Consider the following 13,918-nt stretch of genomic DNA (forward strand, 5'->3'; position numbering starts at 1 on the left):
TGAGGGTGAGAGAGAGAGAATTATCCACACCAATACTCCATAACTTCCCCAGCCCATCGTCTGCGCGCCCAGATAAGGAACGTCTCCCCAAAAAGCCCCAGTCCGCTAAACTGCAGCGTCGCGTCCACCGGATCGATCGACCACACAACCCGCTCCGCCGGCAAGTCGCAGCGAGCCCACGTCTCCCCGGGTTCCCGCCGGACGAAATTCAAGCTGGACTGGCCCAGCAGGTCGCCGTGATAGCAGGCTAACATCTGCATCGCGGCGTCGTTCGCGGCTTCGACGGAATCGTGGGTCTCCGTCATGCCGTTTCGGATCCGCCAACGGCCGAAAGGCTGGCTCTCGCAGAGTAGGACCTCGAAGGTGTCTCGCGCCGGTTCGGGTGCCGGTGCCGGTCCCGCTGACGATGGGGCCGAGTACGTCCCGTCGACGTCCTCTCGCCCTTCCTGTTGTTGTTGTTGGTGTTGTTGTTCTCCTCCTTCGTCTGGGAGGAGGTCGGCGTAGGTCAGCGGGTACATGGGAAAGCGTTCGGGTGAGAAGCTCCCGGTGCTGCTAGACGGATACCACGTGCTGGAGCCGAGGTAGCTGCTGTTGTATTGGTTATTGAGAGCGTCACCGTTCGTCCTGCTGTTGTAGTGGATGTTCAGGGTTTCGAGGATCACCTTGGGGAACTGCCAGAGCCGGTCTCCGTGTCGTCCGATGCGATGTCCTTGTGGGTGCGGGCTGGTGTCCCGCGAAGGTGGTGGGCTGGGATCTTTGTGAGGCGGGTAGAATGGGATTATCAGCGTGAGACGCCGCTGAGAAAGGTTATGAATGATTCGACGTGTGCGATATGACATGGTTTGAGTGTATAGGTATGATGGTTGGTAAGACGCTTTTTCCGTTATTCTTTTGATCTGTTCGAGATATCTTGAAGCTGACGGAAAAGAAATGAAGATGGATGGACAGCTGGGCCCAGTCGAGCTTTACATGTCCCCTTCGATGTCAATTTTTATTTCGATGTCAATTTTCTGTCATCTCTCCGTCATGCTGATGTGGAGGGTAAACTATGTGATCAAGGTTGGGGACGTTACCAGAGTTCAGGCAAGCCTGACATGTGGATTGTTCGAGTTATGCCCCGAAGAATGGACGTCACGAAACTTCGTCGTTGCCACACACGGGTAGTGTATGCTCGAAATATCTACCGTCATGGACCTTCAGCCCGGCGATACAAGCATGTTGACTGGGACAGCCGCGTTTAATGTAAGGCGATGGCAAGCATCCTCCGGGGGGAATATCCATATATTGCCTCCCAGCATGGCATCCGAATTTCCCCTGAGAGTATATACCATTCTTGCATTATTCTAAGCCCTGAATGAAGATTTGTTTGTCTCTCTAGGTCCAGTGTCTGCATCATATACTAGGAGAGACCGCCAAACCCCTCCCTACCTCAACCCAAAGATATATGAGGTGAGAACAGTAAACAAGAAATTTCACCATCTTCTGTAATCTGTTGTATTGCTCGTTGCGGAGCAACGAGTGCAGTGATGGAATACTCCGAATCCAACAGATGGCCCTTCTCTCAGTTCACTTTTCCTTTTCTTTCTCTTCCTGTGCATCTGAGGCAGGCATTCATTTGTGACCTGTGCTGCTCCCTCACTTTGTTTCACCAAACAAGGAACACCTTCCATACTCCTTAACTGCTTTCCTAAGCCTATCAACTTCCGGGTTGTTCTAGGTGCAAGTTTGAACATCATGCCGATTACCCCGATTCTGCAAGCCACCGATCCCGAAGGACGCGGTGTCGTTGAAGGTACTCTGCCACATCCTTCCTTCTTGAAATCAAGGGATATTCTCTGCTGACCCCTGGGCCCACAACCTAGAATGCCACGACATAGAGAAGTCCACCATGGAGGTGGTCGACAAGATGGCCAAGCTCGACCGCGAACTGTGCGCCGTGGAGCGAAATCTGAGGCAGTACTGGATCAACGTGACCAACCAGACCGTGACGCCCCTGGAGCTGATGAAGTTCGTTGCGGAAGTCCATTGTAAAATCGATCACCTCTTCAGCGACCTCCGCAGCTGTGGCCTCATGCTCATGGCGATCGAAGAGCAGCAGTTGAAGCTGTCGAAGCAGTGCACGGATGCTGAGTGCACCAGGGAGCTTCTCAACCGCGACGTCTATGCTGGTCTGCTCCGGCTTGTGTGTAGGTTTTCCCCTCCCTTCTTTCCGTCCGGATGGTCTCCTTTGGAGTTTGAGATATTGTTGTTGGCTATGATGCTAATGGGGGTTCAATCTGCCAGGTGGACTTCCTGCCTTTGGTGATGATGATGATCTGATTTTTCATTAGAAGGATCAGTCAACGGACGCATGGTGGATGGAATGGGTTGCGTGTTTTTCATTTCTGGGCTGCCCGCCGCTCCTTTTCTCCCCCTGACCCCTTTGAGTAACGCCAAATGCAAACGTCGTTCAGACAGAGCTGCAAGTCTCCAGTGTGGTTGGAATTCCGTAGGATAGTTAGCACTTGTGAAGCATCCAAGGATTCTCTCAGGTCGAATCAGTATTGTGGAGAGCAATGGCATATGACCTTTCATAAGGGTGGCCCGTGAGAATTCACTGGATAAATAAAGAGCACATGAATATTGGAACATTCCTTTCAACTGTTTATCTGTGCTGCCGCTATCCATCTAAGGCTAGGAATAGTCAGTCCTGCTTGCTTTGACGCTGAGAAAGCATCCAATTATCCAGTAATGATCCTCCAAAATACCATAGTTCAGTTAAGTTTCTGAACTAAAAATGCCGTTGCGAGCATGTTCAAAGAGGAAAATCCCTTTTGTGAGATTTTCTTTTCTCATCCAGCTACCTTTCCCGGGTTCTTTGCATACTCGCTTGCTACTGTGAAGGCCGAATCTACAGAGTTACTCATCCCATGCGACATATATGTAGTAGATTTGTCGGGAGCAGACTTAACCGGCTTGTTCATCACACAAGGGTGCAAACCTTGTGCACGTCAGCAAGGATAATGTTATTGGGTATGATGAAGGCTTTAAAAGACCAAGAATCCTCATCAAGTTGAAAAGACCCTACATAGAGTTTGTGGCATTCTTCACAAAGAGTTTCTTTTTACTAAACCTAACATAATATTGGGAAGCTTTCTTCATTGCCTTACCAGCATTTTGGGTCGTCATATCAAATACGTAAAGACTGACAGGTTAAACGGCTGCGCATCCATGGCTTAAGAGTGGTTAGCATGTCCGTTGTTACCAAGGAGAGTTACCGTGGTTTCAAGAATGGCTATTGGGATCCCGAACATCAGTTACGACCTGGAAGGTATGTGAAGAGGGCATCACTGACTAAATAACTTGGCTAGCTTTCAAGATGGATCCTTCATTCTAGCACTGAGTACGGAGTAACCACGGAGCACCCTGCCACTCACTTCCTGCTGTACATGAAGGATTGAGGAGACAAGGGAAGGAGGACTGATGCTCCCCAGCTTGGCCTTTTTTTTTTTTTTTAAAAAAAAAAAAAAAAAAAAAAAAAAAACTTACCAGATTGATAGAAGAACTTTGGCCTGGGGGGGTTTCCTGGGCGTGAAGGAGAATACTATCATCGCCTCGCTGCGTATTAAGGTCACTGAAGGCCACATGGCCGGATACTAAGCATTCATTGCTTGGAACGTTGTGTCCTGCAGAGTGCCGTCTCCTCACAATCTTTCCATCAGATAAAACCCACTGAGTGACCGGGGGTATGATGTTGGTTGGGGTTGCAGGGATCGGAGGCAGGTCCTGCTTCCGGAACGCTCTGGTGGAATTAGACTCTTGAAGGAGTGAGTTAAATAGAAACTTAATCCGTGCGCCCGTTGAGAGAGTTCAGCGAAGGAAGGGATGGAATGTATTGTTCAACGTTTTTCTCCGCTGGACGGCGCAGTAAACAGGCGGAAGCTCGTAAAGTTCGAATCCGATCTTAGAAGTGTAGGTTTATTCCAGAAATACCGGTCCTTATATGCAATTACACATAGAATAGGCGTTCGAGCTCCACCCAGGTCCCGGTAAGCTGCATATATGGGGTATATATACATTGTGATACAAAGCTCCAGGAGAAAGGTCCCATGTATCATCCAACCAAGCATTCATCCGCAGGATGTCCCATCCCAGGTCAGCCGGGAAGGACCCAAAGGAGCTGCGGGGGGCCACACTACCGCCGGCTTCGGAGCTCTGTTGTCTGGGTTTTTGGCTATCCGTGAAGCTTGCGATTGGTTGCTGCTCCTAGGAGCTCGTCGTGGATGCACACATATTGGCCTATTGCATCTAGGGCCAGTTGCGCAGAGCCTTATTAGCTAGATACCTTGTTCCGACGCGACTATGTATCTCTTCGTACGAAGGAAAAAAAGGGTGTCCCTACCCCGTACATGGGCCTATCATTCGCTATTAAAAATGACCTGATCGCGAAAAGAAAAGAAAAGCTTCTACCTTCCTGCGTATAGTCATACGCATGCGCTATGGAGTGCTCGCAACATATCTATGAAAGAATAGCTCTCAAGATCTGCTACGGCCATGTAGCACAATGCCTCATGCGTGGGGTTCAAGGGGTCGTTATACACACTGTGCTCCGTATGTAGTGCCCTCGAGTCCCTGCAAACTAATACTCTAGAGTCGATCATGATCCAGTCCGTGCGTTTGCCTATCTAGAACCAACTGAGAATCACGGACCCCGATCATCCAGTGTTATCCGGGTTGCCCGGGTGGTTGTGCAGGATGTCCGCCCTCACGCAGCCAGGAGCCAAGTATCGACCGTCCATGGCAGTTGGAGGTTTGCTTTCTTTCTTTTCTTTCTTTCCTTTTTTTGTTTTCTTTTGTCTTTCTTTTTTTCCCCTCCTTTCTTTTTTTTTTGCGGGGAAAATCATCATCGAGATGGCGTCATTGCTGGCTTGGGTGAATCAGCTTTTGTCCCGAAAACTGGTGGATCCCGGTGTCTTTTTTTAAGACAGCGCCATTCGGCTATTCCTTTGACTCAGAAAGCGGTCGCCTTATCAAAATGCAAGGATAGGTAATACCAGTGGTTGGCAATGATCAACGTTCCGTGGCGTTGAGGTTCAACTTCCCTTTCCATGACCTGCATAGACAGTGGAGTTACAAATAACGGGTAAAGTGGTCTGCAGCTATCGGCCGCATGGACGGCGGACAGCACAGGGAATGGGAAGAGTGCCTATGTTACCTGTGTACTGGACGGAGTACTCCGTGCATGGGTATTTATTTATTTGTGTACTTCGTACCGAACTGCCCGAGCAGATTATGGAGCTTCGTTTTCGCATGTAGGGGCGCTCAAATTGCGTGGCATGCCGTGAGTCCAATCCATGCAGCGGTGCAACAGCAGATCAGGGCCTCCAAGCGGCGCATGTGGCGATATGAATGGGAGAGAGACCCGTTGGATGCCGTATCGAGGCAGTTTAGTTGTGTAGTTACTCCGCATGTACGCATGATGTACCTAAGGTAGGCAGGTCGTGTTGCAGCCAGTCTTCTCATGAGGCGGGCCTTGAAACCAGGGCAACTTAAAAAGAAAATGTGCCCATTGCCCAGCAGTCGCCCAGGAAGTGCTGGTGCATCATTGTTGACTTTTCTGGGGTTTACGTGTGGTTGGTCAAGAGAAAAGAAAAAAAGAAAAAAATTAAAAAAAAAAAAAAAAAAAAAAAAAAGAAAAAAATAGGTACTCCGTAGAAAAAGAAAAAAGCGGGAAAAAGCAACCATGGGAGTCACCCCATATACTAACGACGTAACAAGTTACTTCGAATGTTTCAAAGGGAAGCTCCCTGCTCGTCCGAGATACGTCCATCTGTGCCCTGTAAACTACAGATTACATAGAAACGTAGATATACCGGGGGGGGGAGAGAATGAGGCGTACCCACCGCCCTCAGACACCACAGAAGGGCTGCATGTATGGATCTGAGACTTCAAGATGTGTTGACCTAAGGCGGTGAGATCAACCACATTGCAAGCTGTTGCGTCCGTGGAAATGACACATGGATGTATCAATTGGCGTCAAGGCACAGGCATCGGGATCGAATGAGTGAAGCTCACCGTGACCCTGTTAGGATACCACCGGGGAACCTGCGAGTTTCATGGAACTGCGGTCCTTGGCTTGGTTACGGACTCGTTACATGGGCAGCAAACGCAGCTTCGAACAAGAGAAAGGGAGAGACCGACAAAAAAAAAAAAAAAAAAAGGAAAAAGGAAAAAGGGTCCCACCACGCAAAACCAGGGGACAGAAGGGGGGTTTGTGAAAGCGAAACTTACCGGGTCACCCTTTCAGCCAACACTCGGGCGGACCCAAAAGAGCCCTATTTCTTGCCCCCAGCCTGTTCAAAGCACAATAAGGCCCGTCGTAACTAAATTTCCAGTAACCAAGGAGTGCAGAAAGGGAGGGGGAAAAAGGTGATGTCGGAAATAAGAAACTTATTTTCCTCCCCCCCCGGATTACAACATCTTCCCGTCATTCATGCCTCATTCCTCCGTCCTTAAAAAAAAAGTGTTCCCCCCCCGTTCCCAGCTCATACTTACATACCACTTACCCATTATTTAAGATGTCTACCTCCACCTCTCAAGCTCCTCCCAGGAAACATTCTCTTCCGCAGCCCCGTCCGCCGCGGAAGTGAAGGGAGATTTCAGATCCTCGAGTTCGTTGGGAAAAAAAAAAACGATTCCTTCCTCTCCGAAATCGCCAGTCTATCTCCGCAAAACCCCGTTCCTGTCCGTGACCGAGCCACTTATCCCCCAAAGAATTTTATATATATATATATATATATACATATATATACACGTTTCTTCAAGCAGCATATCCCCAGAGAGCCCCTGGTGTGAATATTTCGACTCTGTGATCCTCTATTATCGGCGTCGAGTGCCTACTCCGCAGCTCCTTCGCCCTTGGACCTTGTACGTACTTCCGGGGACACCGAGATACATGCGACGTCTCTCCCTCGAGCCTCAAAAAGGGCCGCCAGAAAACCAGGTTGCGATTTGACCAAACCGCCTGTATCCGTTCGAGACCTGCAGAGGGTTCGATCTGTCTTCTTTACATTTTTTTTTTTTTTTCGCTGGCGATCCGCTGCAGGTTACCTGTCTGTTGGGCGAAAAAAATAAAAAAAATAAAAATAAAAGTTCGCAAAAAAAAAAAAAAAAAAAAAAAAGGGTCGACGGCGACCAAGAAATCTGATACGATGGCACAAACCCGCACTATGGAGTCCCGAACTGGGCGAACAAACCAGCGTAAGTCGCTTGCTGACCCTTGGTTGAAGCACGTGTCCCTTTCGTCCAATGCCCCTCGCGCCTTGTCATCCCTGCACTGCGGCGGGCTCAAACAATCCCCGCCCCTGCCTGGCAACAACCTACCTACAGACGCCGACCAACACCGCTGCAGGAGAGGGAGCCAAACTGTTATTTACGAAATGCACCCCACACTGCATGTCACACGAAACTCTTGCCTCTCTGTCCCTCTCTCTCGCTGGCTTCCCTGTTGTTTTGTTTTATGTTCCATTCTATTCGTGAGGGAGCTTGCCTGAGCTGACCGCAACCCCTGTGATCGCAGGTTACGGCACCAATGGCGAGAGACTCGTCGCCGGCGTCGTGCCCATGTCCCCCGACAAGTCAAAGGTCCTCTTGATACAATCCGCGCGGCCCGGAGGTTGGGTTCTCCCCAAGGGTGGATGGGAGCTGGACGAAGAATCCGCACAGCAGGCGGCATGTCGTGAGGCCTGGGAGGAAGCTGGTGTGGTCTGCACCGTCCTCCGCGACCTGGGCGTGATCAGCGACATGCGCACGCCTGCCCAGGTTACCGCGAAGGCCCCCAAGGTACAATACCAGTTCTTCGAGGTCCGTGTGGACCGCGAGGAGGCTCAGTGGCCGGAAATGCACAAACGCAAGCGGCAATGGGTCACGTATGCACAGGCAGCTGCGGCTCTTACAAACCGGCCTGAGCTGCTGGAGGCTCTAAATCGGAGCTCCATCAAACGATAGGTGTTGTGCTCAGTCTGTGCCGTCCATTCCTTGGTCCTTTATTCGCCCTATTCGGCTTGCACCTTTCCATCCCATCTTGCGTTGCGTGATGTAGCCATTTTGGGGGGTATGTGTGGGTGCGACCTGCGGATGGCGTATCATGAGAACGTGACCATATACATTGGCTGCCATTTCTTTCGGCCTCATTTTTCTTTTCCTACGCGAAATTACCGCCTTCAAAAAGTTCATTTACGACATCATCTAGCGTTTTTTTGTTTTGCGACCTTCGCCACGGGCATTTCCCGGTCCCCTTTTCGAGATGCACACCACATTGCGAATCGAAGCTCACAACCCGCCTTGAAAGTCTAGGTGCCATTCAGCGATTCATATCATAATTTGATTATCCATAACCAAGCTTTTGTTAATTTTTTTTTTTTTTTTTTTTTTGAGCATTATTTCTTGGGATATTGCATGCAGAAATTTACAACCCATCCATAGACTTGATTTTGCTTTGATTTGCCTTTTTTTTTTCCTTTTTTTTTGGGGGGAACATTCACACTTTATCCTCTTTTTAAACCCACTTTCGCTTCAGCAATCATCACAAATTTCGGCTTTGGTCCCTGCAGTCAACGGCCTAGTCCCTGGATGGCATCCCGTTTTTGCTGTTTACTCCTTGTCTCCAACCCCGGTGGCCTGAATGTCTCCCAATGTCTTCTGTCTTTCTTCTTCTTCCTTTTCTTCTCAATTGTCCTTCTCCGGGCGATAGAGAGACAGAGTGACTGTTGAGATTGAGCATATAACACTTGGATAATGCTTGGACATGTTTGTCCTGCTGTACATTTTCATGCTCAGTCTTTCACTCTCTTCTTTTATCGCTTATCTCTTTTTTTTTTTTTTTTTTTTTTTTTTTTCATCTTTGCTTCTGGATAACACATGATTGGGAAATGATATAGAAGGGTTGGGGGTCTGGTTTGGGTACTAGTAAACACTGTTGATCTAGAAAGGCTCCATAGATACTAGTGCGTTCAATTCAAATCGAATTCACCGATTGTGCTGAGACTCTTTGAGATGATCCTGTTTTATATTACATGAGACTATTTGTGGCTCTGAGTGCTACTAGAAATTTTCTGGAACTGTTTACAATTGGCTAGTTAGTGTGCTTTAACGACGATGTTCCCACCGGGCCACAATTTTTCGTGATATCAATACCGAGTCTGCGTTGGAGCTGGATTGAAGCCCGTTGTATTCATCGCCCGGCTGATGAGCAATGGGATGACCTGGTCGGCTCCCGTCATCCCTAAATAGGTAAAATCCGTCGGCAACGGCGGGCCGAGCTTTGCGTTGAGCCAGGATAAAACTCGGATATCGGGATAACAATACGCCGAATTAGATAATCCGGACCTTCCCAGGTGCATCGCAAGGAGTGAATGAAATTGAACGGAGGCGAGAGATATCGCTGCTGGAATCGACCAATTCTTACATAGTTACCTTCCGCCATGTTTTGTAATCTTTCTCAATTTGACAGGTAGAACTTTCTCTTTCTTTATTTTAGCCTTTGTTTCCCGTCGAGACTCCATTTTCCCGAGAATATCGAACACATTCAAAATTTCGCCAGAGTGAGCTTGCCTGCGCGCAGCTCCGCCTCAAAAACGCCTGCGCAACCATGGATTATGATGAAATGGATATTGAGCCCCAGGGGCCGCAGGTCACAGTGCGAGAGGTGAGACATTCTACTATGCGCGTCTCCATACCAGCTACTTGATCTCTTCGGCCGCGTAGTCCCGCCTCTCTCTTACGCTTGCTTTCCAAAATAACAATAATACTAATCTGCAATCACCAGGCTGAACCACACAGAGTCGACTTCCGCCTCACTTCCGTAGATCTCGCCTTTGCCAACTCTCTGCGTCGCGTAATGCTCACCGAAGTACCCACGGTAGCCATCGACGTCGTCGAAATCGAATCAAACACCTCTGTCCTGCCCGATGAATTCATTGCCCATCGCCTCGGCCTCATCCCCCTACACTCCAAGAACTGTGACGTTGACATGGTCTACGCACGAGAATGTGACTGCGAAGGCGGCTGTTCACGGTGCGTGATTACGCTGCAGCTACATGCAAAATGTACGGGTGAAGGGGTTATGGTGGTATATGCGCGCGATCTGGTGGTGGTTGGGGACCGCGCGAATGAGTGGGTAGGGAATCCGGTGATCAACGACCCTGCGGGGAAGGGCCCGATAATTTGCAAGTTAAGAAGGGGACAGGAGGTGAAGATGACGTGTACCGTGAAGAAGGGGATTGCGAAGGAGCACGCGAAATGGTCGCCCACGGCAGCGGTGGGATTTGAGTATGATCCGCATAATAATTTGAAACATGTGGATTATTGGTATGAAGAGGACCCGATTAAGGAATGGTGAGTTGTACGCTTTTTGTTGATTATACCCCCCTGATTGTGGCTGCTGACGGTCTCGTAGGCCGATTTCTGCCAATGCCGAATGGGAGAACCCTGTACCACCGGATATGCCGTTTGACTATGATGCCACACCCTCGACTTTCTATCTCGATGTTGAAAGCGTCGGAAGCCTGGAACCAGACGCCATCGTCCAGCAAGGTATCAGTGTTCTCCAGCGAAAGCTTGCAGAAATTATATCTGCCTTGACTGGCACCGGAGAACCCAACGAACGTGGAGACGGTATGAATGGTGTTGATATCGATGGGGCGCGGAGTCCGGACGCGTACGAGCCACCGGAAGGTATTGATGGCGGGTTTAGCACTTATGCACCAAATGGCGTTGGAGCCGGTGCAGGAGGCCAGAGTGTATGGGGCGGTGCTGGCGGCACAACTCCATATGGAGCGACGCCATACGGCCAAGGCTACGGATTCTAGATGCGATTTCGAATCTATCACAACCTCTGTCGTCGTGGCTCTTGGGACGAATCTCTTTCACGGCTACTATGACCGTCATGGGGGTAGCTTGCAGGAATATCCAAAGCAAGCTTATCGATTCAGTCTGGCAAAGTTGCCACCCTTCTATTTTCCTACGAAGAGCGTGCTTTGTACTCATAGCTGTATCCTTGTTGCTCTTCTTTTTCCTGCTTTATCTATATGCGAGGATGGCGTTGGGCGGACGGGGAAAATGACTCGAAAGCTGGCGGTCTGGATTTATTGACTTCACTACAGGATTCGGGATTGGTTGTCTTCTTATATTTCCTTGCGCTTCTACTTTAAATGCTCCTTTACCGGGCTGCTATGTCTCTAACGGTGAAAGCAATATGAAATACGATTTCTTACTGTGGCTTTTGTTTAAGGGGATACTTCTCCCTTCCTACATTTCTTCCCCTCTATATGCTGTCCGTGTCTCCCACCAATACTATAAACCTCTAGGATCTGCTTCTTCATGAAGTTGCTTCTATGCCTAAGGTAAGTCGCTATCTCTGCAACTCTCGCGCGACCTCAGCCTTGGAACCGGATTTCCGGGTCGGTGTTACGTACCAAATATAGACTAGCGCTAAGTGGAAACTAATTAGCTCCAATTAGGATTAGGTTGGATTTCCCGCCATTGGAGCTTGCGAACTACATACAAACCCCCCGCCAGCCCGCCCAACTGCCTGAACACGCAAACATCGCAGAGATTTCCACACTACTTCATCAAAAATGGCGGCACTAGGTGAAGTCCAGCCGGGTGAACTATCTTTCTTTGCTCCTCGAGGTAAGCCGATACTATCAGGTCCCGAATCATATGCTAGAGACCCCGTTATTCCCTGCACCAAAAGCTGTGTATGTATGTACATGATCTGTGTACATATTTGGGGATAATAATGGAGTCAATCTGAGATTACTATGATTCAGTCTGGCCATTTGTTATGAATATTTAACGGTGGCCGCTCTATTATCTTTCCTGTTTTGCGGGAATTTTACTCGTGAGCTCCTGGACTTAAATTCAATGCAATGCTGACCCATTAGTTCGTAGGATATCAGCGGCATGATTGTGGCTATTGCAAGAGTGCAGATGGGAGTCAGTAGAGACAAATCCATGTTCTGCTTTAAGTTCACTTCTGACTCTATTGTCCCTTCTGGACAGGTGCTAGCTATTATGCATCGTCCACCTCGGTTCGTGTAGAAGAATACGAAGAGCTTCTGAACCGAGGATGGAGAAGGTAAAGCTCTTCGTTTGTGATTGATCTTATTTGCTTTGTTTGTTGATTACCTGAGCTGACGGTTGTTAGATCTGGGACTCTTTACTACAAACCAAACCTGGAGCGGTCATGCTGCCCTCATTATACTATGAGGTCTGTAGGCTGTCCAAGCTATCCAAATATTTCTTTGAAATTTAGTTGCGAGCTTCCTAACGGCTACTTTAGGTTAGAAGCGAGCTCGTATAAACCTAGAAGAGACCAGAAGAAGGCTCTCAATCGCTGGAACAAATTTGTTCTTGGCCAGGAATATATTCGGAGTGCCGCTAGACTCTGCCCTAAGACAAGAGAGTCGGTAATTCCTTTCTGCTTGGCTGAATTTCGATCTCAAAGACTAGTTCTATATGATGAGTACCTATCTCACGAGATGTCTTTAGGGAAAAGAAATATCGCAGAAATACCTTTGACTTAAGGCAACGAGTTCATGAAGCCGAGTATAGTCAGCTCAAGCGCCCGGTTGATCCGAAAACAAAGAGGCCGATAGAACCGGCCCATAAGTTTGAAGTGAATATTGAGGCCGATTCATTGTCATTAATGAAGTTTGTTACCTACCATCGATATTTTGATTCTTACTTACGGCATTAGGCATAATATCTTCCTCAACTACCAAATGACTGTGCACAAAGACCCGCAAGAGAGATGGAAGCAATCGGATTACAAACGCTTCCTCTGTTCTGGGATTAAGCGTAAGACAGTGAGGCAAGGTTTTAAGGAGCAGAAGCTAGGTTCATATCATCAATGTTACCGGCTCGACGGAGAGCTTATTGCCGTTGGGGTCCTCGATCTATTACCCACCGGTGTCAGTTCAGTTTATATATAGTGCGTTCTTCGGGAAAAGGCCGGTTACCTCTGTCAAGGCTGACGTGTCACAGTTATGATCCACAATACGAACATTGGGAGATCGGAAAACTGAGTGCCATGAGAGAAATCGCTTTGGCAATTGAGGGTCATCATCAGTATTACTACATGGGTACGGCAAGAATTGGCTCCGTTTGACTAACCAGAGCAGGCTAATGACACCATCATTAAGGATACTACATACACTCCTGTCCCAAAATGCGGTATAAAGGGGCATTTCGGCCTCAGTACCTTTTAGGTATGCTTTGATTTTAGCGGTTTACTTTGACCATTCTAACCAACTTTCAGACCCCGAATCCCTTTCTTGGGACCCTCTGGATAGCTACGTTGAGAAACTCAATAAGCGAAGATACGTATCTCTATCCCGGGACCGCAAGGTCGGCGAAGAACAAGCGAATGAATCTCGAGACGATGGATTTATCCTCCCCGGTGAAGAAGAAATGTCTCTATTTGACATCCACATGCCCGGCGTCCTGACATTAGAAGAACTTCAGGCCCAGATTGATCTTGATCACTGGCGTCTGCTTGTCCATAACACTTTAGTGGAAATGACCGTAAGTTCGAGCCGTAATTAATTCCATTTCGCACGTGCTGACACAGTTCAAACTTTTAGGACTTAGTTGCGTGGGAGAAGTCGAATATCAAGGAACCGCACGCAATCAAAGGTATAGTCGCTGAGCTTGCGGCCGCCCTGGGCCCGAAGGTGGTCAAAAACTCCGCCGTCGTGTTGTTTGCCTCTGGATAGTGCGTGCTCCTGGGTCCCGTTCTGCTCTCAGTGAGGCGGTTTTGCCAAGACTTCTTTCGGAGTTTTCTCAATCACGTGTTGCTACTCCGAAAGCTTATTTCGAAATTTGGCGGTCTGATAAGATAAGAGCTCCGAGCCCCGCGAAAAGTCGAGCGCAGGGC

At 48.6% G+C, this 13,918-nt stretch overlaps 6 protein-coding genes across 6 annotated transcripts; 5 read left to right on the plus strand and 1 right to left on the minus strand.

The window, feature by feature from the left end:
• Positions 1-20: 20 nt before the first annotated feature.
• On the minus strand, positions 21-839 carry CIMG_05100 (uncharacterized protein; the record flags this gene model as incomplete). Its single annotated transcript, XM_001245658.1, has 1 exon — positions 21-839. One exon carries the CDS (start codon positions 837-839, stop codon positions 21-23), a length of 819 nt encoding a protein of 272 aa, XP_001245659.1.
• Positions 840-1,734: 895 nt separating this feature from the next.
• CIMG_05101 (uncharacterized protein) lies at positions 1,735-2,330 on the plus strand (the record flags this gene model as incomplete). The annotated part of the gene is made up of 3 exons (XM_001245659.1): positions 1,735-1,792; positions 1,863-2,186; positions 2,284-2,330. 3 exons carry the CDS (start codon positions 1,735-1,737, stop codon positions 2,328-2,330), a joined length of 429 nt encoding a protein of 142 aa, XP_001245660.1.
• A 2,213-nt stretch (positions 2,331-4,543) lies between these two features.
• CIMG_05102 (uncharacterized protein) lies at positions 4,544-5,049 on the plus strand (the record flags this gene model as incomplete). Its single annotated transcript, XM_001245660.2, has 3 exons — positions 4,544-4,590; positions 4,631-4,789; positions 5,037-5,049. 3 exons carry the CDS (start codon positions 4,544-4,546, stop codon positions 5,047-5,049), a joined length of 219 nt encoding a protein of 72 aa, XP_001245661.2.
• A 2,141-nt stretch (positions 5,050-7,190) lies between these two features.
• Positions 7,191-8,379, plus strand: CIMG_05103 (nudix/MutT family protein; the record flags this gene model as incomplete). The annotated part of the gene is made up of 2 exons (XM_001245661.2): positions 7,191-7,239; positions 7,559-8,379. 2 exons carry the CDS (start codon positions 7,191-7,193, stop codon positions 7,984-7,986), a joined length of 477 nt encoding a protein of 158 aa, XP_001245662.1. The 3' UTR covers positions 7,987-8,379.
• A 1,086-nt stretch (positions 8,380-9,465) lies between these two features.
• Positions 9,466-11,263, plus strand: CIMG_05104 (RNA polymerase II subunit 3). The gene is made up of 3 exons (XM_001245662.2): positions 9,466-9,685; positions 9,806-10,374; positions 10,436-11,263. The coding sequence occupies exons 1-3, from the start codon at positions 9,629-9,631 to the stop codon at positions 10,845-10,847; spliced, it is 1,038 nt and encodes a 345-aa protein (XP_001245663.1). The 5' UTR covers positions 9,466-9,628; the 3' UTR covers positions 10,848-11,263.
• Positions 11,264-11,615: 352 nt separating this feature from the next.
• On the plus strand, positions 11,616-13,757 carry CIMG_05105 (arginine-tRNA-protein transferase 1; the record flags this gene model as incomplete). The annotated part of the gene is made up of 11 exons (XM_001245663.2): positions 11,616-11,670; positions 11,932-11,976; positions 12,043-12,118; positions 12,188-12,250; positions 12,323-12,445; positions 12,532-12,693; positions 12,740-12,973; positions 13,027-13,124; positions 13,185-13,250; positions 13,301-13,566; positions 13,626-13,757. 11 exons carry the CDS (start codon positions 11,616-11,618, stop codon positions 13,755-13,757), a joined length of 1,320 nt encoding a protein of 439 aa, XP_001245664.2.
• Positions 13,758-13,918: the final 161 nt, after the last annotated feature.

The sequence above is a fragment of the Coccidioides immitis genome (assembly GCF_000149335.2).
Source record: "Coccidioides immitis RS genomic scaffold supercont3.4, whole genome shotgun sequence".
Taxonomy (NCBI): Eukaryota; Fungi; Ascomycota; class Eurotiomycetes; order Onygenales; family Onygenaceae; genus Coccidioides; species Coccidioides immitis.